This window comes from Kryptolebias marmoratus, linkage group LG4, assembly GCF_001649575.2.
Source record: "Kryptolebias marmoratus isolate JLee-2015 linkage group LG4, ASM164957v2, whole genome shotgun sequence".
NCBI classification, from domain to species: domain Eukaryota; kingdom Metazoa; phylum Chordata; class Actinopteri; order Cyprinodontiformes; family Rivulidae; genus Kryptolebias; species Kryptolebias marmoratus.
The window spans coordinates 30,646,084-30,670,582 of NC_051433.1; the positions used below are offsets into that span (position 1 = coordinate 30,646,084).

The 24,499-nt window shown below is 41.7% G+C and overlaps 1 protein-coding gene and 1 long non-coding RNA gene across 5 annotated transcripts in view; one reads left to right on the forward strand and one right to left on the reverse strand.

Moving 5' to 3' along the window:
* Window positions 1–24,499, forward strand: part of efcc1 (EF-hand and coiled-coil domain containing 1) — a 51,464-nt gene that overhangs the window by 22,942 nt on the left and 4,023 nt on the right. For 2 of the 4 annotated variants that reach the window (XM_037975408.1, XM_037975409.1), the window contains exons 5-6: window positions 4,009–4,165; window positions 6,991–7,149. In XM_037975408.1, coding sequence (XP_037831336.1) covers window positions 4,009–4,165; window positions 6,991–7,149 — 316 coding nt within the window. Of the gene's footprint in view, window positions 1–4,008; window positions 4,166–6,990; window positions 7,150–13,437; window positions 13,508–13,633; window positions 15,589–24,499 lie in introns of those variants that run through there. The other 2 variants (XM_037975410.1, XM_037975411.1) reach the window with 2 other exon arrangements.
* LOC119616981 lies at window positions 10,480–12,089 on the reverse strand. Its single transcript, XR_005233101.1, has 3 exons — window positions 10,978–12,089; window positions 10,637–10,894; window positions 10,480–10,566 (listed from the first exon to the last, which is right to left on the reverse strand). It is a non-coding gene; the product is annotated as an uncharacterized LOC119616981 (long non-coding RNA).

A 24,499-nucleotide genomic window follows, 5' to 3' on the forward strand; every position in this document is an offset into this window, starting at 1 on the left:
ACCCCTTTGGCCCCTCCCATAGGTGGTGAGCCCATGGGAAGGGGGACCCACGTATTCTCTTCGGGCTGTGCCCGGCCGGGCTCCATAGGTGAAAGCCCGGCCACCAGGCGCTCGCCAACGTGCCCCACCTCCAGGCCTGGCTCCAGAGTGGGGCCCCGGTGACCCATGTCCAGGCGAGGGAACACTGTGTCCAATAATCTTACTCGTCATAAGGGGTCTTTGGGCTGCACTTCGTCGGGCCCCTCACCTAGGACCTGTCTGCCTTGGGTGACCCTACTAGGGGCATGAAGCCCCTGACAGCATAGCTCCTAGGATCATTGGGACACTCAAACCCCTCCACCGCGATAAGGTGGCAGCCCAAAGAGAGGGCTATATAGGTGCTATATAAGTACAGTCTATTTACCTCGACAAGACGTGTTTAGTAAACCAACTGAGATAGTCACATCCACAAAGAGCCGTCTGTGTCGCATCCCTGTGTTTTTAAGTTTATGGGTTTATAAGTTTTGCTGGACCGGCTGTATTTTCTAGCAGCCTCGCTGCTTCTCAGCACAGCAGTAGAAGCAAAATGACTCCAATAAAGGTCCCGGACTTTTCCACATAACCACGCCCCCACAACAACTTCTGACCAATCACACAATACTTGGTTCAAACCTTTGTGCGAAGGCCTTGTGTCATGAAGCTGCTACGTGACCAAAATCAAACAATTTTGGTCACGCAACCACGTGAATGAGAACCAACTTTGTGACTTGTCGTAGAGTATGCAAACAGCTTTAGACTGAGGAGTTCTGTAATGGCATCCGACCTGATGGCACACCTGCTGTCTCCCATTTTCAATTACAACTGCCCACTTCAGTACCAAGTCCACTTCTGTTCCTGCATCACGCTGGTGAGCCTTCAATATCATTTACAACATGGTGGAAAATGTTTAAGAATTGCATGCTTGCCATAAATGCTACCAGAGATGCCTGGACAAATAAAAGACAATGTGCCAGAAGGACACAAACTACCATATCAAGGTACAACATTTGATGAAGCCATGGCTGCACTTAAAAGACAAAAGGAGAAAAAAAAAGACATTTTGTCCTGGAAGGTAATGTGTTAACATGCAGATATGCATTCACCCACTGTCATAGTGTTAGTTGTGTCATGTTGTTTTGGAGCAATGGAAAATGAACTTACAATGGACCAGATCATTTCTAATGTTTATGTCACCACTGTAAAGGATAAACTATTGCTGGACGAGGACAAAGCTCTAATTATCACATGCCAAGTAGAAGCAGCATTTAAAAGTGCTACATTGCAGAATAGTCCTTCCTGCAACTGTTCAGACTGTAGAGACTGCAAATGCTCATTTCCCAGGGAAAAAAGAGGATTAAACAGCTCAGACTTGTAGACCTCCACCCTATGTTCTTAATAAACAGGTAAATCATAAAAATTAATATCACTGCTTTAGATCTGGATCAGATAAACATTTTGCTATTGAAAAAAAACTGATCTATAGCTAAATTAAATTATGATAACTGCAAAAAAGGGACATATCACCCAAGAAGCCAAATAACCTGTGGCTGTACTGAAAGAAGTGGTTGTACCTGAGTTAGCAGAACTGTCTTTGAATGATGTTAGCAAATGGCTGCAGCCTTTCATAACATCACATGCAAAATGAACACTGCAGCACCTCAAAGAAACTCCTAGGTCCTGGAGTTAACTGTTGATGCTGTAACTTCTGTATCTGTTTTACCAGAAACTGTCTACAAGCACCATTTTGCACAACGGCTATTGACAGAATTCAATGTTCAAACTTGTCACATATGCAAAAGGTGACCTACCTGTCATTGGCTCCCTAAAAGCTACAGCTGGAGTAGCAAATACCAACAACAAAGTCCCAGCATCATTCTGTATAGTGATGTCTGGATCAGCACTGATTAAAACAGTGCTGATTCACATCATTGGCTGAAAAGTGACTTTTATTAAAGAGGATGATGCAAAAGAACCTCCCGCTTACATAAAACATGCATGGTGAAAAATGATGATTCTACTTTAGTCCACCATCTTGGATGTGTTAATGGGTTCATCCCCAAGTGAACAATAAAGTTCAACCCGTACACCAAAAAATGAGATGTCTTCCTCTTAGCACTTATTTTAGCCAGATAGATTTAAACTTATCACTTCTTTGGAAGAGAGACTGTCAGAATTGACTTCCTGCCTCGTCAGCATTTGTTTTTGGTTCTTTTTATTTTTAAGAAGTTATTTTTTTCCCTGTACCACGATGAGTCTGGGCATTAGGTTTGCCGCTCTCTCCACCCAACCTGACAGAGACAGTGCAATTCTGGTAAGCATAGATGCTGAGAAAGCTTTTGACAGTTTTCTCTACAAAGTTTTGGAAAACTTTACATTTAATGAGACATTTGTAAATTGTATTAAATCAATATGTCGGGAACCAGCTGCTAAGATTAAAATAAATGGTAATCTGTCAGAAAGATTTACACTGCAGAGAGGAACAAGACAGGGTTGTTGCCTTTCACCAAGCCTTTTTGCATTGTTTATAGAGCCTCTAGCTCAGATGATTAGACAGGAAGAAGAAATAAAAGGAGTGGAGATAGGAGGGGAAGAACATAAGATAGGGCTGTTCACAGATGATATATTAATTTTCTTAAAGCACCAAAATGAAAGTTTGTTTTAAAAACAATGAGACTGCTTGAGGAGTATGAAATGTTTTCTGGATACAAAATAAATGTTGAAAAAAACCAGATCTTGTCAATAAACTGTTCTCCACAACAAAAAATAAAGGATGCATACAAACTTAAGTGGAATGAACGATATATAAAATATCTGGGGGTGAATATAACCAAAAAAAAGACAAATTCTATGATGCAAGTTACTCAAAAATAAATCAAGATATGAAGAATTTCCTTTTTGATTAATCCTATAGCTCAGGTTGGCTTGAGTTTCCTGAGCTATCCCTTAGTTCTGCTGCTATAGGCTCAGACTGCTGGAGGACAAACTGACCATATTTCCTCTCTCTGCTGCTGTCTTTACTCCCTCTACTGTAATTTCTATCATTTGCATGATTTTCTTTGTCTTTCTTGCAGTAAAAACCCCACCTGGACCAGTCATTGTGTGTCTGTCTGTGTCTCTTTCTTGTCCTCTCAAACCCCAGCAAACGAAGCAGATGGCCGCTCGTACTGAGCCTGGTCCTGCTGGAGGTTTCTTCCTGCTAAAAGGGAGTTTTTTCTTTCCACTGTTGCCAATGTGCTGCTCAGGATGGGAGACTTCCTTACACAGATAACTTTTACTAATTGGCTTCTTAGAATTCATGTGCATGTTTTTGTACAGTGCCCTGAAACGACTTTTGTTGTGATTTGGCTCCACATAAATAAACTGATTTGAGTTGAATATGGCATAGAGAGTAAGCATTTAATAATACATCCTCACAATCCTGTTCTGTCTAAACATTTTTTATTAACAAGATGGGTTCTACTTGAGACGAGTCCTACACAGCCTTGACAACACTTCAGTTTTTTTAAGATCCACAATTTATTTTGAACATGTTCAAAATTTAAGCAATGAGATTGTTAGACTGTAGCTCACATGAGAAAATTGAGAATACCATGAACATGTCAAGACATTTCAGACTCCTTTGAATACCGTTGTCTCCAGCAGTTGCAGCCCAGTGCTATACTAGCTTTAGAACTTTTGCTCATTTGGGTACTTTTCACCAGTGTTCAAAAGTTTCTTTTTCTATAACAAATGTACTGCTGTCAGAAATAAATAAGAAAGGAGAATTTTCAATTTCAGACCTTGTCATTGTTGTGAAGTGTGATAAAGGTGGACTCAAATGCAGACAATCTGGCAGGAGGGAGGCAGAAAGATTATTAGCCTTGTGTGCTAACATATTACAACACAGACTTTAAAGCAGCAAACATACAGACAACTGCCATGGCTTGCTCACAAGTGCAGTCCCTTCACATCATAACAGCTACCATCTGTGTTTGATGTATTCTCAAACAGGTGTGATGGCAGAGCGTTCAACAAGCTGATGTGTAACTTTGACAGTCTGAGGAGTGAAGAGAGCCACAGTGCTGTGCTGGAGCTCCTGGAGCGGGTGACTAAGCTGCAAAAGAAACTGGAGCTGAAGGAAAGCCAGGCAGAAATGGACATGGACCAGGTACAAACCAGCACTAACATTCTCCACACAACCATTTATATAGACAATGTTCTGCCTTGCTTCACTAGATTAAAGAGGTTGTTATGAAAGTGAAAGGCTCAAAAGGCCAAACCACAGCTGAAGGTATGACTCTGTGATGTCAGTCTAACCAAGCCTTTAAAGCCTGTCCGTGTGTATACGGACTGGTTTCTGTTACCTTTTTAAGACCTGGGCATGTACTGGTAATGGTCAGGTTTATGGTTCGGGAAGGGGTCCACAGCCTGCAGCTCTGGAGCCACATGTGGCCCTGAAGCAGCTTCTTGGAGAGTTTTGCTAAAAACACGAACCTGAGGGATTTTTTCTAAATAAATTTACAAACATTTACAATAGAAAATAATATATTTGTGTGAATGGGTGGATGACTGAATGTAGTGTAGAGCGGTTTGGGGTTCTTCGACTAGATAAAGTAAGTAAAAATATATTAGTATAGCACATTTCAGCAGCGAGGCATTCAAAGTGCTTTATAAGCGCTGTTCAAGTGCAAGCCATTTACAATGTTTGCATGACATTTATGTGGCAGAATGACACTAATAATAGAACTAGATTAGGCTGCCTGTGTGAATTATTTTGTAATAGAAGTTAGTCAACACATCAGTTCATATAAACGACTGTTTCCCATTATTTCTGCTGAATGTGACTCAGGATTTCACTAAAATATATTTCAAACTCAGTGATCAGTTTTATTGTTGAGGTCATAGTTTGGTGATCTGTTTATTTGATTTATACAACTTTTGACTTATAGTCATTTTTCAAATCTACCAGAAAATTCACTCATTAAACATATTTAAGGTAAATTCTTTTAAATGCAGAAATCTGTTTTGCACATCTGTTGAGGAAAACAGATTTTATGGCATTAAATTGGTTTTGTAGAAACATAAAGGTAAGACTGGAAAAAATAAAGGCACGCCTCTAATGAAAAATTTAGCAGATTAAATAAATAAAGGTTGTGGTTTTTATGACTTTGGGCTAAAAATGACTGCTGTTTTTTTGTTGTTGTTGTTTTTGTTTCTTTTTTAACAAATATGTGAATGACAGGTTCAATTATTCAAAACTAGAAAGTGTCAAATGCTTCTGTAGAATTATATATTCTAGAGATTTTTATTATTTTGTCTTAACATTTTAAAAATAAAAATGTAATTTCACAATATAAACTAGTTTTTTAAGTCTGTCAAATATAAGCAAACTATTATCACCTTTTTTTTATAGAAGCCAAGTAGATTTTGTGGCTTCAAACAAACTTAATTTAGTGTGGAGGATGGTTAAAGATGTTAAACATACAGTTTGCAGACCCCTTGGTTAGGGTTAGGCTACAGAAGAGATTGGTCCAATGTTCCAACAAGGATAGAAATGTTTACAGCTGTTTCTCACTGGAGCTGCCCACAGAAACACTCCTTCTTGCTCCACCCTGACAAACACTGGTAATTAAAGCTGTCTTGGCAGAGCTGAACAGAGTTGTAGTGCCACCAGAAGACAAACAGAACATCTCGGCACGTTGAGGGGAAAAATCAAACCTCTGACTGCAGCTTTGTTTGTGTGCAGGAAGTGTGGGGTCAGACTGACAGAAAGGTGCAGTGCAGATATTTACGGCACCCTCTGTCAATTGTGAAAAGGTTTTGTTTTTGCCCGTCTGTGCTTGGTTTTGTCTTGTTTCTTTTTACCATAATCTCATAAATCACTGAGCAGATTTTGATGAAACTTTCAGAAAGTAATCATTGGATGTACATCTACTATTGATTAACTTTTGGAGCCAGCCCAATTCAAGATGGCCGTTAAAGCAAGCCAATCATGGCAAACAAAAGAATTTCATATAACTCATTCAATTTTACAGATACTTAGTTTAAAATCTGGTGTGTTGGTAGTTGAGACTGCTTTCTATCTCATACACTTAGTGCTAGCTGATTGTGCAAGATCTGTTTAAACTTTCCTAATAACAACTGGAATCAACTCTGTCTGTCTGTTAGCAAAATATCTCCTAAACCACTGGATGGATTGTAATGATCATTTCAGAAAGTAGATGTAAATCTACAATTGATAAACTTTTGGACTCAGCCCAAATCAAGATGGCCAGCACTGACCTTAGAAAGCACAAACAATCCTATAACTCAGTTAATTCTACAGATACTGATGTAGTCATAGCCGAGCACTGTCCGTAACACATGCTTTGAGCACTACACATTGTGCAGCATCTCTGCTTAAAACCTTAGCATTAACTTTAGGAATCAATCTTTTTTGTCTGTTGGCAAAATATCTCCAGACAGTTTTCAATGAACCTGTCAGAAAGTGGCCACCACAGCTACCTGGCCTTAGTCACCACATAAACAGCTACACCTCAGTTAATTTTACAGACATTGAGCTAAAAGTTGTTGTTGTAGCAGCTGAATCATCTCCAACACATATTCCACGCACCAACAGATTTGTCCTAATGGCGAGGACTCTTCCATGTCACATGGTCCAAATAGACTGGGTTTTACTTGAAAGCATAGTTCTCAGTGGTTTCAGAAAACAAAAATGATCTAAATCCATTTTTCCAAAGGCCAGAACAGTCTTTCAGTTTAATTCATATCATATCTCTTTTTAGGACTGAGTTATTTTTTCACTACTGAAATACCCTATTCTTGTTTCAAGACAGTTTCAATGTATGATTCAGAAGTTCTTTGCAAAATAGTCTGTTGCTGTATCTACAAAATAGAACTACAAATGAACCACAATGAAAAAGCTCACCCTTTGTCAGGTAGGAGAAGGTCTCTGTGTTTTAATTTTGAAATGTTTCTGGCGTTTTCTTCCAGGTGAAGGATTTCCTGATGCAGGAGCTGCAGCAGAGAGCTGAGGAGACAAAGCTAATTCACACAGAGCTACAGATGCTGGAGACAGAGAGAGTCCGTCTGTCTCTGATCAAAGAAAAACTTGTGGACATCCTGCAGCTTCTGCAGCAGCTCAGAGATGTGGTCAGTGATCGTTTGTGCGTAACTGTACTGTTGTGGTTAATATCTGAAAGAATAGTTAACCTGAAGCTCTTAACAGACAATACTTTGTGTTTATTCTCTCACTCACTCACACAAAACCCCTTTGAACTCACCTTGTTTTTCCCACATGGGCGAGTCCACTTTGCTTTCAACCTCAGGTCCTCTACCAGAGGCCCAGGAGCTCCAGAGCTATGCACAATATCTTAGCTGTTCCTAAGACTTCTCTCTTCTGGACAGAGATCTCTGAGGTTGTTCCTGGGATCTGTTGGAGCCACTCTTCCAGTTTGGGGGTCACAGCACCAGGTGATGACCACTGGTACCACTGAGGCCTTGACTCTCCACAACTTCTCTGTTTCCTCTTTCAGCCCTTGGTATTTCTCTGGTTCTCTTGAGTTTGTCAGTCTGGATCTGGATGTCACACAGTAGCCTTGTCATTCTCCACCCCTCATGGTGGAGTCTACCACTTTGACTACCAGACCTCCTGTACCATTTTCCAGCCACTTGGTTATGGTGTTCCATGTATACTTTGTCCACCTACATGTTACATCCTGCTGTTATGTCCTGGACTGTCTCAGGGGCATCTTTGCACAGCCCACATCTTTGGTCCTGTCTGGTATGGTAGACTCCAAACTTGATAGCTCTTGTCATGAGGAGTGTACCTTATTGCTGTCCTTTAGTCTGGCCCTCTCTACCCACTGCTAGGATGTGCTGGTATCAGCCATTTCTTCAATTTGCCAGTGGTATGTGGTGTGCAGGGCTTTCCATGATGGTTCCTCTTGTTCCTCCTCTTTCACATTGGGTTTTGCTATCTGAGACATTCACCTAGCAGATCATCATTGGGAACTTTGTTTCTGATGGACTCCAGGATCTTGGTTGGTTCATCCTGTATCGTGGCTCTGATACTTCTCAGTCCTCAGCCTCCATTTATTCTCTTAGTGTACAGTCTCAGGGTGCTGGACTGGAGGTGAAACCCTTCATGCTTTATGAGGACCTTCCGTGTCTTGATGTCATCTCCTTTGGCCATGCTATTATACCAGCATCTGATGACTGATTACTAATGTGAATCACCACCAACATTTGATCCATTGTCATGAATTCAAGTATTTTTGAGTTTCATTTTATTTTGTTGTTTTTCTTAGTTCAGTTCTTGTTCCTTGTGTCTTTGTTTCCTGTCATTATTCACCTCTTCTCAGTCAGTCTCTTGTTTTCCTGCCACGCCCATCTCCACCTGCTCCTCGTTAGTTTTCACTCACCGGTGCCCACTTCACCTAATGACCCTCTGTCTTTAAAACCTGGTCATCGTCTCCACTTCCTCGCTGGTCCATTGTCTGTCTCCTGCTGTTTTGTTCCCCTTCCCTTCCATGCCTCGCCTCGCCTCGTCTTCTCTTTTTGTTTCACTCAGGATTTTTGTGTTGGTTAGTTTTGCTGCCATCAGCTTTTTGTTTTCTGTTCTTTTGTTTAAAAATAAATTTTTATTTTTGCTATGATTAGTCTGCGCATTGGGTTTGCCACTCTCCGCCTGCCTCAACACCATTGGTTTTTGTAATAACCCAAACATTTCCTGAAAATTTCATCTAAATCTGTTCATTATGTGATCTTGTTAACAGACAGATAAACAAACCAAGAGAGACAACCAAAAACATAACTTCCTTGGGGGAGGTAACAAAAGGGTTAAATGTAGGAGCATAGGCACATGTTTAACAAAGGGATTACCTGTGACCTTGACCTTTGACCCCATGAACCTTGAAATCAACAGGCATCAGCTCTGACCCATGAGGGGCCTGGCTGTGCAGTGTGATTACTGAGCCGCCCCTATCAGCACTGCTTCTTGGAAGGTGGCTCAGCCCAGCTCTCCTTCAAAGGGTCTGAGGCCGTCCTGGTCTGCAGGGTCTTACCTGGACAGTACCCCAGAAGCCTGGGGAGACCCGTCCAGACACCTCACAAGCCACACCCTAATCTCACCTAATGGATTGACTGATCGAGTAGCTGTAACCAGCTTGTAATCCATAGGAAGCTCATGGGAATGACCACTCTCACTGCTTTTTATGTTAAATTGCTCTTATTAGTTGGTCTGGAAAACGTCAGTGTCGAGGAACTGAACACCAGGATGTTGTTTTAAGAAGACTTCAAGCTAAGAACTCCTTAATAACTTCCTATAATAATAATAATAATAATGAAACCAAGCCCCTCAGATTTATCAACTTGTGGGAATTTTAAATTCAACTGATATAAATTGATAAAAAGTTTACCACCTTAATGATCTGTCATGCTTTGCTTCTTTATTAGTAATACTGCATGCAGATTACAGCTTATTGCATCAAATTCAGCAGCTGAGAAAGTTCACATTTATTATTAATGAAACTCTTTCCAATCAATTTGCCTTTCCCTAAAACCACAGCTGTAGACATTTAAATTTGTCAGCTTTAATTAGGACAGAAATGTGAGTACCTGACCTACCACCCTTAGTCTGCTGGATTCTTATCATTCAGAGCAAACTGGTAGGATGAGATCTTCTGATGTCCTGGTACCCTCATTGCACTGTTTCTGAAGGAGCTCCTCTAATCTAGAACTTGACCCTCGGCCCTTCAGGTGGAAACTTCTGTTCTCAGATCTGCTCAAAGTTTCTTCTGGCTATTTTCAGGCTAAACAGGACTCCATCTTAATCTCAACACGTCCCCCGTCGTTTCAACAACTGGTCTTTCTTTCGACTTACTTTTACTTCCTCAGTTGTCCCATCCTGTTATTGAGCAACCCGCTTCCCATAGCAGTCATGGTTACGGGGTGCCTTGACCGTTAACTGTCTCTACAGTTTTCAGCAGCGCCCCCTCATCAGAACTTCTCAGCCAGATCTGGTACGTGAAGTTTCGAACAAGCACTAGCAGCTTTTTTAATCTGTGCTTTTTGCACCATCTGGACTATGCTTCAACTGTCAACAACAACTTCTGTTTTGCTTGAGCTTTTTTTCTTGCCCTCATAAGACATTGACTGAACAAGCATTATCCAGAGTTCAGAAACACCTCTACAGTATTTGGACCATCCTCATTTCATGAACATATTTCCAATATACATCACACAATAATCAATGTTTATCTCATTCATCCATTAATACTTTAATTTATAACCTTATTGTATGAAGCACACACACACACAATATCTCTTTATTAAAATCTTAAGCACATCTTTTTTACTTCCACTGGTCTGACAGTGGGATTTGGACCAATCTCAGCTCACATCCCTTGACAGATATTTGACATTCCTACAGGACATTTGTCTGACCCACATGCAGGGAACTCTCAGGAGACTGATAGCAGTTAAAGATGTTTATTTCACAGATTAGAAGATGGTTTGAGGGAGGTCTCACTGGAGACCCGGACTGACGGCTCGACCCGCAGCAGGCACCTGAAAGAGTTCAGGGTTAGTGGTAGGATTAGATATTGGTGACTCAGCTCAGGAGAAAGTAGCTGCTTACTGGGAGAGTGGAGTCGCTCGGCCGGGAAGGAGTGCTGGGAGATTCCAGGACTGAGCTTTAGCTGCTGGAGGCTTAACTGGTGTCTTCTTGGAAGGGCAGTGGAGAGCGGACAGGATGGATCTCAGGTTTGAAGCAAGGACTTGAGGCTGTCGTTGCCAGTCAGGAACTCGAACCGGTTTTCCTTGATGGAGCTTCAGATGGGTTAGATTCCTCTACTCAGGAGGCCAGGCAGGATCAGGACTTGGAACTGGAGCTTTTCTTCAGAACAAAGCACACAGATAAATCAAGGCAAGGTATTTTTAGGAGATCAAGATCTACTATCAAAGAAGGCTTGAAGTTACCACAAACAGCAAACACTCAGGCACTGAAGGGCTGGCAGCGTGCTCCTTAAATGCTCCACAAACGAGAAGTAATCGTTCGCAGGTGTGTTCAGTTAGACGGCTGGCTCAGCCCACCATACTCCCCAACTCCACCTGCTGGATAAACATAAAACAGCACTCCAACAACATTGTTGCATAGTTAGAGCACTAAGTCAACTGTAATGTTGACCTTTAACCCCATGACCTTCAAATCAATCATTATCACCCTTGACCTCGTTCAACTGTGCAGTTTCAATTTCCTTACATGGTTATATTTAGAGCACAAGGTCATCTATAACTTTGACTTTTGACCCCGTCACTTTGAAATCATCAGTGATCACCCTTGACCCCAGAGGTGTCCAGCTGTGGAGTTTAACATTCCTGTGTTATACGGTTGCAGAGTTAGACCACTGGCTAATCTGTGATCATTTCCTTAAAAAATGTCATGCAAATCCATTCATAACGTTTTGAGTAACCTCAAACTCAGACAGACTGACGGGCAGACAAACCCAAGCTACCAAAAACATATCCTCCTTGGTGGAGGTAACAAAAGACATTCCACCTGTACCATTATTATCTATTAAAAGAAGACACAAAGTTCCAAATATTGTCAAAAAAATATTCAGACGGACAAATAAAATAGCCAAGAATTTATAAAACAGGCTAAATCAATGGTTCTCTAACTTTTCAGCTACTGACCTACAAAATAACAAAGGACGAGACTTGTGAGCCCAACTATCAGCAGGTTGGAGAATATAAATATCTCTCAAATATACCTGGAAGATGTGACTCTTCCTCTGTTGCATCATCTCTGTCATTGTGTGAAAGCTTTTTGTCATCAGATCAGTTGTTTTTACTCGATTCTCCATGTGCTCAGTGGTTTTTGAGTGTCGTGGTGTAAAGTACGCAAAGTCGTTCTAGTTCTGCTATCTGCTATCTGCTATCTGCCCACTTGGCAGTGCTTCACCTGCACGACTGAATATGGTTTTTAACATTGATGGCCATTTTATTGTAAACCTAATCATCACCTCCCTTACTTCAAGTTGTGTCCCAACTGTTTCTAAACATGCTTCTGAAGAACTGCTTTAAAAAACAAGAACAAAACAAAACATCACTTAGACCTTCTGTTCTCTTTAACTTTAGGCCTATCTCCAAACTACCTTTTCTGTCCAAGGTTTTGGAGAAGATTGATCTGGTTTTAAATGACATCAAAGTACTGAAAGAGTTTTTAATGCTTTACTTTTCCAGCTGACTTTGGGACACTTTGAGCTCTGCCTGCAGCTTTTCACACAGTTGACTATCAAATCCTCCTCTCATTCTTTGAGCTGTGTGCAGGCTTTGAAGGTACTGCTCTGAAATGGTTCAGAACCTATCGAGCTGCCAGGACCGTCTCTGTCCATCTAGGTCGGTTCTCCTCAGCAGCAGCCCCACGACACTACACTGTCCCTTTTTTGTTTTTATATGTTGTCTCTGGGGTCAGTCTAAGGTTAAGCCTTATCTTCTGTTAAATAATTTTGAATATGTTTTCTATTTATTTATAACATCTCATGTAGACTACAGCAGTGCCTTATATTGTCTTAAATCACTCATGTTGTTGTTGCCAAATGGTCCAAAGAACAGCTAGCTTAGACCGACAGGAAAGAAACAATGCTACATCATCACCTTGGTTCTGACCTCTCCACACTGAGTTCTTGTTATTTCAGGGTCCAGTTTAAGATTGTGTTTCTTGCTTTTATTCATTTTAAGGAACTGCACCTGATCATATTGCACATTTGTTGTAGTATCATGCTCCACTCAGAGCACTGAGGTCAACATCTCTAATTTTTCTGGATGTCCCAACTTCCAGATTAAAAACAAAAGGTTGATGGGGAACCCAGAGTGAACACCAAACGAGGAGCTCAGAGTAAAACTTAAAAGATTTACACGCCAACGAGGCAGCAGAACTAACAACAGGAAATGTTCACAGGGGAACCGAGACAGTTGTAGAAGCAATAATGACTGAGCAGAGGTGAAATGCTGAGGAACAGAATATACGGGCTGGAGCTGATGAGGAGATTGGAACAGGTGTAGATGAAGACGTAATAGAAAGTTACTCCCGAGGAAGGAGTTGGCTGGTTTGAGGTGCAGTGGAGAAGACCCCGTTTCTTCTGTTCTCCTTCTTGAGTGTACCTCCTCAGACAAGTAGCCAGAGCTTTGAGACGTTGTTTGGAAGTTTCTACAGCCTCAGGGATGGAGGAAATGCTGTATTTCTGTGGACCTTTTTGTTGCTCTGACAACAGAAAGGTCTAAGATTTGTCTTAAGAGATTCAAAGTTAATGTGATGAATGTGAAATATCTTATCACAGATGTGTTAAAGCTTATGAGGTTAAAAGTGTCAGTTTTATCACTGAAGTGCGTGTTGATTACATCAGAGTAAGAAAGAAATAGCTCTCTCTTTTTCAGAACATCTCACGGAGGTCACTGGGGAAAATCCTGCTCAGCACTTTGGAGTCTGGCAGCAACCCACAGCATGGTTAGTAGAGCTTGTATATCCTTTAAAATCCAAACAAACACTGAAATGCAACAATGTGTCCTAATCCAGGTCATTGGATTGTTTGCCAGGTTTCTCTCTGAGATCACATGTGCTGTTTTTACCCAGGCAAAGCCCACATTCTGGAGGTGCTTAATGCTCTGTACCATGAACTGGCTGCTTGTGAGATTCTGTCTGCTGGAGGGCCTCTGGAGAAGACACAGAGTCAGCCTGTACTCCTTGTCTCGTGTTAAACAAGACTGCCTCCATCTGGGCTCACCACGCTAAAGCATCTTCTCAAGGGCATCTAAAACAACTGTCAAATTTCCACCTAAATGATGTGTATAGTGTACTATACTGTAGCTTATATCTAAAGAGATGTTACAGCTGAAGGTTATTATATATAAATGAAATGCTGTCTTTTACATATTTTTGTTGACATTTTTGAACATACCCTTTCTTTTCAAAATGTTTTTTGTTGTTGTTGTTTTGTATCATCTTTTCCCTAATGTGAATGAATTAAAATAAGGTCAACTTGAAGAAGCTCAAACCGTGGAGGAGCACTCTGGGATTTGTCTGGATCGTGGAACAGTGGACCATGATGGGTTTCTACGTGTGTTTTGTGGATGTGGAGAAGGCTTACGACCGTGTTCTCTAAGGCATCATGTAAGGGGGGGTTCCACAGGAGTATGGCGTACATTGGTCACTTCTAAGAACTATTCAATCTCTGTAGAGCCAAAATAAGAACTGCATTTGCTTTTTGGCTCAAAGTCAAGCTTGTTTCTGGTGCAGATTGGACTCTGCCAGGGCTGTCCCTCGTCTCTGATCCTGTTTATGGTGTTCCTGAGCAGGATCTCAAGGTGCAGCATGCACTGGGGTGATTTGCACCTAAAATGTGAGTCGGCTCCTCTAAGTCTGAGACCATGGTTCTCAAACAGAAAATGGTGGAATACTCCTTTTGGGTTGCAGGTGAGTCTTTGGCTCAAGCAAGGGTATTCAAGTATCTGGGTGTTTTGTTCACAAGTGATGGTAGGATGTAGTGGGAGATGGCTCAGCAGAGCCTTGTCCAGAGTAAAGAGGGTGTTGTGGTGAAAAGGGAGCTAAGCTGAAAGGCAAAGCTCTTTGTTTACTTTACTTGGGGGGGCAATCGTCCTCCAATGAGAGAGTGGAGGTTGTATTCCTGGCAGGAGTCACATATCGAAGTGTCCCTGGGCATAACACTGAACCCCTCAGTGCCTCCAATGTGTGCCTCATCAGTGTATGAATGTGATCTATGGAATGATTTATTTAGATTGACTTTGTATAGATTCAGTACTGTGTGGATGAGTAAATGAGGGCACAGATTGTGTTGTAAAGTGCTTTGAGTAGCCTGGTTGGCTAGAGAGGCGCTGTAGAAGTACAGTCCATTTACCATTTACTGGTCCATTTATATTTCAACCCTCAGCTATGGTCATGAAATATGTATTATGACCAAGAGAATACATATCTTCTCTGGTCTGGAAACATTGTTGGATTCCCCAAGTGGAGCTGAAAAGAGTTGTTGGGAAAGGTACAGGTACTTGGTTGTTCTCCTAGACTTGTTGCCCCCTGACAATGAGGCAGATGGATTAAAAATGTTAAATTCATAGGCCTCAGCTGGTAAATAGATAAACATGCTCTTAAAGTTAATACAAATTTTAAATCTCAGGTCATAAGCCTTTATTTCACAGTCAAATGGTCTGGAAACGGTAACATTTTTTAAATTACTAAGAAATTGATTAATTTAACCTCAGAGAGCACTGTTGATGTGTGCATAAAATTCTCTGGATGTCTTCTGTTCGTGGCTCTGTCCTGTTAGAAAACATCTCAGGACTATCAACTATTGTACTGTATATCTAATTGTATTGATGGGTTTATTTGTCTCTTTACATGACCTGCACAAATAAAAATCACTACCAGACTGTTATTAAAAATATATCTTTATGTTAATTAAGACCATAATGTCACTTTTTGAGCTTTAAACCATGCTATATGTAGGTTCCTATAAGGAATGTTAGGCCTTTAATTGTTCTAATCCTAAATGTCAAGCCTTATAACATATGACCTGTGAGATCATATTTACATGTATTAAAGATAGCATGTATTAAAGATATGTATTATGTCTGCCATTGATGAACCGGGCGGGTGGATGGGGTCTGGAGGAGGGACTGAGTCCAGACGTCTTCAAAGGCTTGATTCTAGACACATGGAATGATGGATGGAACCTGGTAGCTCTTGGTAGCTGGAGTCTTACAGCGACAGGATTGATGATTTTGGATATGGGGAATGTGCCGATGAACCTGGGTGCGAGCTTGCGTGATTCCACTCTGAGAGGTAGATCTCGTGTGGATAACCACACCTTCTGCCCTGGCTGGTAATCCGGCTGCTTGGATCGCCTCCGGTTTGCTGCACAGGAGTACACCGCCGACATCTTTAGCAGGGCTTTTCGGGCCCTGGTCCAGGTTCGGCGACACCTGTGGGCTGCAGCATTCGCCGAAGGCACCCCAGCTGCTCTTTCTTGGAGGGCGAAGATGGGAGGCTGGAACCCATACACCGTATAAAACGGCGAGAGACCTGTGGCAGCAGAAGGCAGAGAGTTCATAGAGTGCTCCACCCAGGGTAAGTTGACTGACCATTTAGCAGGTTCACTAGAGCAGAGTAGTCGGAGTTTCGTCTCGATTTCTTGGTTGGCCCTCTCCGATTGTCCATCAGTCTGTGGGTGGAATCCTGATGACAAACTGACAGAAATCCCCAACAGGTCACAAAATTCTTGCCAGAATTTGGAAATGAACTGGGGCCCACGGTCAGAAACAATGTCCCTTGGGATACCGTGCAGCCTAAATACCTCCCTCGCCATGATCTCAGCAAGCTCCTTGGACGTGGGAAGCTTCTTTAACGGGACAAGGTGAACCATCTTAGAAAATCTATCTATGATGGTCAAAATTACAGAGTTACCCGAGGATGTGGGCAAGCCCGTGATGAAGTCCATAGCTATGTGAGACCATGGTCGAGAGGGGATGGGAAGAGGGCGTAATATACCCGCTGGGCGACGACTTGACACTTTGGTCTGAGCACACTGGGGACAGGCTGACACGAACTCCCGGACGTCCTTGTTGAGGGTCTCCCACCAGAACTGAGACTTCACCACGGAGAGGGTCTTGGTGATACCTGGATGACAGAAAAGCTTCGAATTGTGGCAGAACGTTAATACCTGACTCCTTAACCCCGCGGGAACGAACATGCGGTTAGCAGGACAAGATGAAGGAGATGGATGATCCAAAAGAGCCAGACGGAGATCCTCCTCCAACCTTGTGATAGACAATCGAACCATGTGTGGCAGAATGAACTCCTCCGATCCGGGTTCCTTCTCCTCTTGATCCTTCTCGTAGACCCGAGATAAAGCATCCGCCTTAACGTTCTTCTCGCCAGGCCTGTAGGTAAGACGAAACGTGAAGCGAGAACAAAAACAAAGCCCACCTGGCTTGACGAGAGCTTAGTCTCTTGGCCGTCTTAAGGTATTCCAAATTTTTGTGGTCTGTCCATATGATGAACGGCTCTTTGGCACCCTCCAGCCAGTGTCTCCACTCCTCCAAGGCCAACTTGACGGCCAGTAGCTCTCTCTCGCCAACATCATAATTTCGTTCCGCACATGATAGTCTCTTGGAAAAGAAAGCACAAGGATGAAGTTGATTGTCATCAAAAATTTGACTCAATACGGCCCCGACTCCCGAACTTGAGGCATCCACTTCTACAATGAACTGTTTATCCTCATCAGGTGAGTGAAGAATGGGAGCCTTGGTGAACATCTCCCTAAGCTGATCAAATGCTGCCTGGGCGTCCTGGTTCCAAGAAAACTGATTCTTGACTGAGGTGAGTACATGAAGTGGTGCTGCAACCTGACTGAAATTTCTAATAAATTTCCTGTAAAAATTAGCGAATCCTAAGAAACGTTGCAGACTTTTCCTGTCCTTAGGAACAGGCCAGTCATGGATCGCAGTCACCTTGGACTGATCCATAGAGACCTGATCTGGAGAAATGTTAAACCCCAAGAACGAGGTCGACGTCTGGTGAAACTCGCATTTCTCCGCCTTCACATAAAGTTTGTTCTGCAAAAGTCTCAACAGGACACTCCTGACATGGTCTTTGTGGGTGGCGAGGTCTCGAGAAAAAAAAAATCAGGATGTCGTCCAAATACACAAAGACAAACTGATTAATCATATCTCGCATGAGATCATTGACTAGCGACTGAAAAACCGCTGGGGCGTTAGTGAGGCCAAAAGGCATCACTAAGTACTCGTAGTGGCCTGAGGGAGTATTAAACGCAGTCTTCCACTCATCTCCCTCTCGTATACGAATCAAATGATAAGCGTTACGCAAGTCTAGCTTTGTGAAGAACTTGGCTCCTTGAATTAGGTCAAACGCAGAAGACATTAATGGTAATGGGTATTTATTTTTAATTGTGATGTTGTTAAGACCTCTATAATCAATACAGGGTCTTAGAGACCCGTCCTTCTTCCCCACAAAGAAAAATCCTGCCCCCGCTGGTGACACTGAGGGCCTAATAATGCCCGCCTGCAAGCTCTCCTTGATATATTTTGTCATAGCCTCTTGTTCAGGGCGTGACAACGAAAATAGTCTACCACGAGGCGGAACGGAGCCTGGAAGAAGGTCAATGGGGCAATCGTAGGGTCGATGAGGAGGTAACGAAGTAGCCTTTACCTTGTTGAATACCTCCTTTAAATCATGATATTCAAATGGCACCTTGGACAGATCAGGATAAGTCTCGGATTTAGTGTCTGGTCGTTCTGGAGTAACAACTGCTTCCAGCAGACATGATGCTGAACATTTATCAGCCCATCCTGTAATTTCTCGCTTAACCCAGTCGATGCGAGGATTGTGTTTCCTTAGCCATGTCACACCTAAAATGACAGGAAGATCAGGAGAGTGAATAACAAAAAATTTTAGGTTCTCATGGTGATTACCGCAGATAGATAACTGCACTGGCTTAGTCTCGAAGTTGTCTTGATTTAACACATGACCATCGAGAGCTGTGATTCTGTGATCATTGTTTGACGGAATAAACTCAATTTTGAGAGACTTGGCAAAGGTTTGGTCAATAAATTCTGAGTCGGCTCCATCAACATTGCTTCGCCAACGCTGCTCGTCTGAATCCATTTTTATGTATGGCCAGATTATTCTGACAAGGCGAGGCTTGGCAGGATTCAGGACCAGCACAATTAGACAAAGTTTTAAGGTGTTTATTGTTAACGGACCAAAAGCAGGATCAAAGTCTCTGAACTGGGCACTCACGTGACCACCTGGAAGCAAGACCAGAACTGGTAAGTCCTTCGTAGCTTGATAGCTCGTAGCAGACGGACGTGTTTGAAAGGGACTGAGGCGAGAGGGAAAGTCCAGGTCCAGGCAGAGGGTCAATACCGATGAGTCAGAAAGCAGAAGCCAAATCCAGTAAGGGAGAATCCAAGGGGCGAGGTCCAGAAAGGCAAGGCGAGAACAGTAACCAGTAATCAGAGTCCAAAGCAGTATCCAAAAAGGGGCAAGCATGAGACGTGGGTCGTGGGACAGGCAAGGGTTGAGATCAGGCAAGGAGATGGAAAGTACGCTGGACATTTACTGGCTGTGAGGCTTTCAATAATCTGGCAGTGAAGGACTGGGAGCTGTGAGTATTTATGCATGGCAGAACAGGTGAAGCAGATGACTGTGATTGTGTGGGCATGGTAACATGGGCGTGGCTTGGAACTGGGATGAGTGGAAAGTTACTTGGCTGTGGCATGACTAGAAGCAGGAGGCGTGGCAGGAACAGACGGAGCTGTGACATCATTTGTTAACTATGAGCCAGCTGCTATCAATCTAAGTGTCAAATGATCTAAACCTGTCACATGAAATACTATGCACCTGTTCAGATAGCCTCCAGTGCAATATCTCTAAGTAGTAAGTTCTACTAGAAAGCAAGAGACAGCCTGAAGACCAAGAAACTCTTCATACAGGTCAGAGACAAGTTTGTAGAGAAATACAGGTCAGGGTAGGAGTACATTTCATAAACCTTTAATATCCCTCTGAGATCCAAAAATATCAACTGTTAAGAAACTGGAAGATTATGCCACCACAGAAAACCTGGCAAGATCCCATTTAACTGCATTTATCCAGTTTGAATGACATTCCAATGTCCTTGAGTCACTGTCTCATTCATTTCTGGCATACAGCTTGATATCATCCATGTAGAGGATCCATAGCCACTCTTTGAAATGATCTGACTGAAGTGGGTTCAGGCCTATTCAGAACAGGAGTAGGGACGGAACATCTCCTTTGTATATGGCACACTTCTGTAGTTGGCATTGATTTGGCCTCTACAGTTCTCTTCTACATTCCCATTGAGTTCTCGATGAAGGCTCTTAGTGTCTTGTTGATGTTGTACAATGTCAAGTACTTCTGTATCCATGTGTGTGGCATCAAGTCATAGGCTTTCCTGTAGTCAATCCAGGCGGTGCAGTTTGTGTGTCTGGTCTGTCTCAAGCTATGGTTCTGTCGACCAGTAGCTGGTGCTTGGCCCCTCTGGTTCCCTTTTGTGCCTTGCTCAGGCACTGACCCATGTCAGCATGTGGTATAAACAAACCTTTGACCTAAATACGTGCCAACATTACACGGGTCTATTGGTATTATGAGAACTATGATAAAGTTTGCCTAAATCACAGGTTATTTTTGAATTTTTAGTGTCTGTCAAGGACAGGAAAAACTTACCGAAACCCGAAAACCCTGCTCAACGTCCTCACACGAGGTCAGGAAGATGCACAAAGTCAGTGAGTCAAAAACAGCCAAGAGTCCATCTTAAAGCTTAAATTTATTCACTTTCAGCGCTGAAAGGGAGACGCTTACCAAAGTTCAGAGCACTCAGCCTACGTCTCAATCTAACTTCCTGTTCAATGTACTTTTGTTACCCGAAAAGCAAAACATCAGTCCCGTCTGGTATTTTTCCATGTCAGTGCTTTTCCATGCTCCTCGTGGACAGTCGCTTCCTGGATTTCATGACATCATCTCATCACGTGTTCTCTACAACCTGCTATAATCCTTTACATGATTTCTAGGCTCTGAACTCTGGTAAAAAGAAACTTCATGGTCTTAAATTTATATAACGTCACATGTCTAAACATATTTTCTCATAGATTTAAGGGTAATGTGTGGCTAAATCCATGTCTGCATAATTTTGACAGTGTGTAGGCTCTTAAAATTGTTTTAATATAAAGTTATTTTGGTTTCATATAGTTGTCCGTCTATACCTCTCACCTGATTTTCAGTTTATTCCAGTGTATGAAACAGCATTACTGAGGTCAGTGTATGAACTGCAATTTTTCATACACTACATGTAAATTTATTGAGCCCTTATGTGATTGGCTGGGTTAAATGTCTGGGCGTGGCTCCAAAGCCGTTATCTCCCAGGTCTGCCTGGAACCAAGGTTTTAAAAGTTGAACTCTCAGGTGCAGCTGTGGCACGTGGTATGGATGTAATGGTGGATTAAATACAGGTAAGAATCAGTTGTAAATAAAATATTATTCTGCTTTGAGAATGTCCTTTCAAAGTAAATGTTAACTTGCAAGGAATGCTTTAGAGCAAAATGAAAAATATTTCATACAACATTTTAACTTAAAAAAACCTAGGCAAACTTTATCAGCATTTTTAACAATTAGCAACAATTTCAATTTTATGTGCGTCTTTGAGGCAGTTTATCTTTAGTTGGGATGTTAATTCTTTTAAAGTAAGGCTCTAGATTTATAGGAAATCATGAGATATAACCTGTCATTAGTCCTACAAAATTGGTCTTTCACAGTCACATGACCTGTACGCTTTCAGGCGCCATGTTGTGGGATAACAGGTAAACCTTTTTAAACCGTGACCGAATTCATCTGACTTTAACCATTTAGCAACAACAACGATTACATCAGCAAAATGGAGATTCCAAATAAAAAAGGGAAGAAGCCTTAGAGAGAGAAACTCAACAAGGAAGCCAGAGACTGCTATTTGGTAAAGCTGACATCAATTAGCAGTGTAGATCCATACGAGCTAGTGTTGCGGCCTGAAGGAAGGATAATATGAATGAAAATACTCCGACACGATGCTTCCATTCAGACAAGCGCAGCAGGAATGAGGCATCGGGGCAGAGTTTTTCCTCCTGTCCTGAACAGGTAAAACTAATCTACCACAGATGGCATCTATCAGAAAAGACTCATCAGGTAGATTACAGATAAACAACTCTTCACAAGAGACTTCTTGATAGTAAGAGAACTTTTTAACTAGAAAACTGTTCAGTGTTTTTTAAACCATTTTTTTTAGAGAAAATCTGTTGTAAACACTTATCTTATCTTCCCTTTTAACCTTATGTGGATTTAACAACTGTTTCTAATGATCTCTTTTAACAATGACTTTGTATTTTTCCACTAAAGTAGTTTTTATTTTTTATATTTCAATGTATCACACTAGCAGCTAAGGCATAGACAACGGATCCCGGCCTACTTCCACCAACAACAAATATGGACATCATTTGCTATACGTGTCAGTGGCTACACATTTGTAGAATTTCAAAACTAGAAATCCTTGGAGGCTCATGGATTTTTTACCAGTGGTTGGGTGCAAGATTTATATTCATTTCAACCAAATGGATGCACCACTGTTGTCACAGCAATAAGCATTAAGTGGGCACTTGACTTATTCAAGTATTATTTGCTAGGAAGAGAGGGGGGCCCATGGCCACACTAAAGTCGGTAACTCTCTTGCACCCTAATTTATTCATTAAACACATTGAAACTTTAATTTGTAATAAAATGTTGATTTAAATACATTCTGGGTTCTGACGGGTCTGCAATGTTGCTACAAAAATGTTTGTAATTTAAAGACAAAATCAAATTAACTTTCAAAGTGCTATCTTCTGTATCACCAGCAGGCAGGTGTTTATAACCTGCAACAAGTGATTTCAAACATTTACATGCTTGTTTTATATAACTGCAAATACTTAAAACAACTTTGGATTTGTTTAAGTAGTGATTACATCTCGCTCGAGTTCCGAAGGCTCGGGTAAGGTTCTAAAAGTCCGTCTGCTGAGGAGAATCGAGCCAGATTGTGCAACAATGTCATCATCTGCCTTCTTCATTGCAGCAGCAAGCTGTAGATTACAACATGACATAAAATAAGTCAGTAAAAGTAACTTTTGCAAAATCTGTACAACAACTTTAATCAAAAATTGTAAAACAACTTTCAGGGTACTTTCAATGTGCTGCTGTAATGTGTTGAATGGCTCCTCTAAATACAACACCTTTAACCCTAAAGTCCTGTAAGGTACTACAAATACTTATAGACATCCTAAAAATATCACCATTTCACGCTGTACAGTAATAATTGGCTTTTCCCAGCAACTTCTGATTGGTTCTGGACAGTACTGAATTGAGTCAAAAGAGGAGACATTTGGGCAGATTCTGTAAAAACTTGAAGTAGAAATATCACATTTCAGCAGTTTGTCTAAGGCCTAAGAAAATAAATATTCACACAGATTGCACATTGGTAAGATGTACCTAAGATCACGCTTCCATGTACATCATGTTGAAGTTATGAAGAAATTCCAATAGTTTTTTGGATTTTCATAGTCATAATGTTGTTCAGTTCTTCATTCATGATCTGCAGGATGTTCTGTGTGAGAAATATATGAGTGGTTGGCCTCATCATGTTTAAGATGTAATTATTCTTTCACATACTGGAAAACAGTTGTTCCACAACTTGACTGTTTACTTTACCAGCCAACTCAGGGACAAGTGAAATTTTTCACAGCCTGTCATGGATATCGTGATGTTGATTGTGAAATGCACTGGTTTGGAGTCAATGCTGCTTTATTTTCCATTTATATGAGATGTTGTTCATACAACAAAACCTTCTACAGTAAACAAAATGTCAGTCAGTGTTGAGACACATTATAACTCGATGGCAAACAGAAATAGCACTATTCCCAAACAAAGCAACACAATGATAGCACTGGTATCTAGAAACTGAGAGAATAAACTAATTTCAGTGCTACATTAGGTGTGAACTGTTATATCAAAATGTAGATCAGCCCATAATCATTGTTTTACACAAACTGTTGAAATAATGCATTGATAAAGTTATAGCCCTCGTGTCTTTTCAACCTAGCTCATAAGTATTTAAGTATGATGGGCGTCTTCTGTGTCACTTGGGCTGAACCCTCGGTGGTGGAACAGCAATGTCCATATCTTCATCTCCAGAATCAGGCAAAGAATGTTGGACACTGGCACTGATCCTTTTGAAGAGGGAGGAATTTCTCGTGATCGAATGTCCATTTTTTCTGGCGGTAACCATGGAGCCATTAAGGTGGGTTACGGTGTGGGGGTCGCTGTTGTAGGGTGTTGTCAGCTTACTGCGTTTCTGTTGTCGGTACAGTATGGTGTCGTCAATTTTGAGAGCGTTGGGCTTTGCACAATGACGTACATCCACATTAAGTTTCATCTTTGCCTTTGCAGTCTGGTCTTGACTTCTGATCACCTGGTCACTGGCGTTTTCCACAACATTAGAGAGGATCAGAATCTTTGTGTAGACCTTCCACTGGAACATGAGCTCTGCTGAAGATGCTTTGGTGGTGCTATGTGGAGTAGAGCGATACTCACGGAGGAATGTGTGTAATGTCTGCTGCCATGCGATGTCTTGGCAGTGTGACACTCTGACTGCTTTTCCCAGTGTACGCATGAAACGCTCTGCTGTTCCGTTTGCTTGAGGCCATAGAGGTGCTATCTTCCTGTGCTGGCAACCCATGTCTGTCAGAAACTTTGAGAAATGTTCACTGTTGAAGGGAGGTCCATTGTCTGTTTTGAGACATCTGGGAATTCCGAACATTGAAAATATTTTGTCCAGCACAGGGGTAACAGTGTTTGCTGAAATAGACCTAACACCCTCGACTATTGGATAGC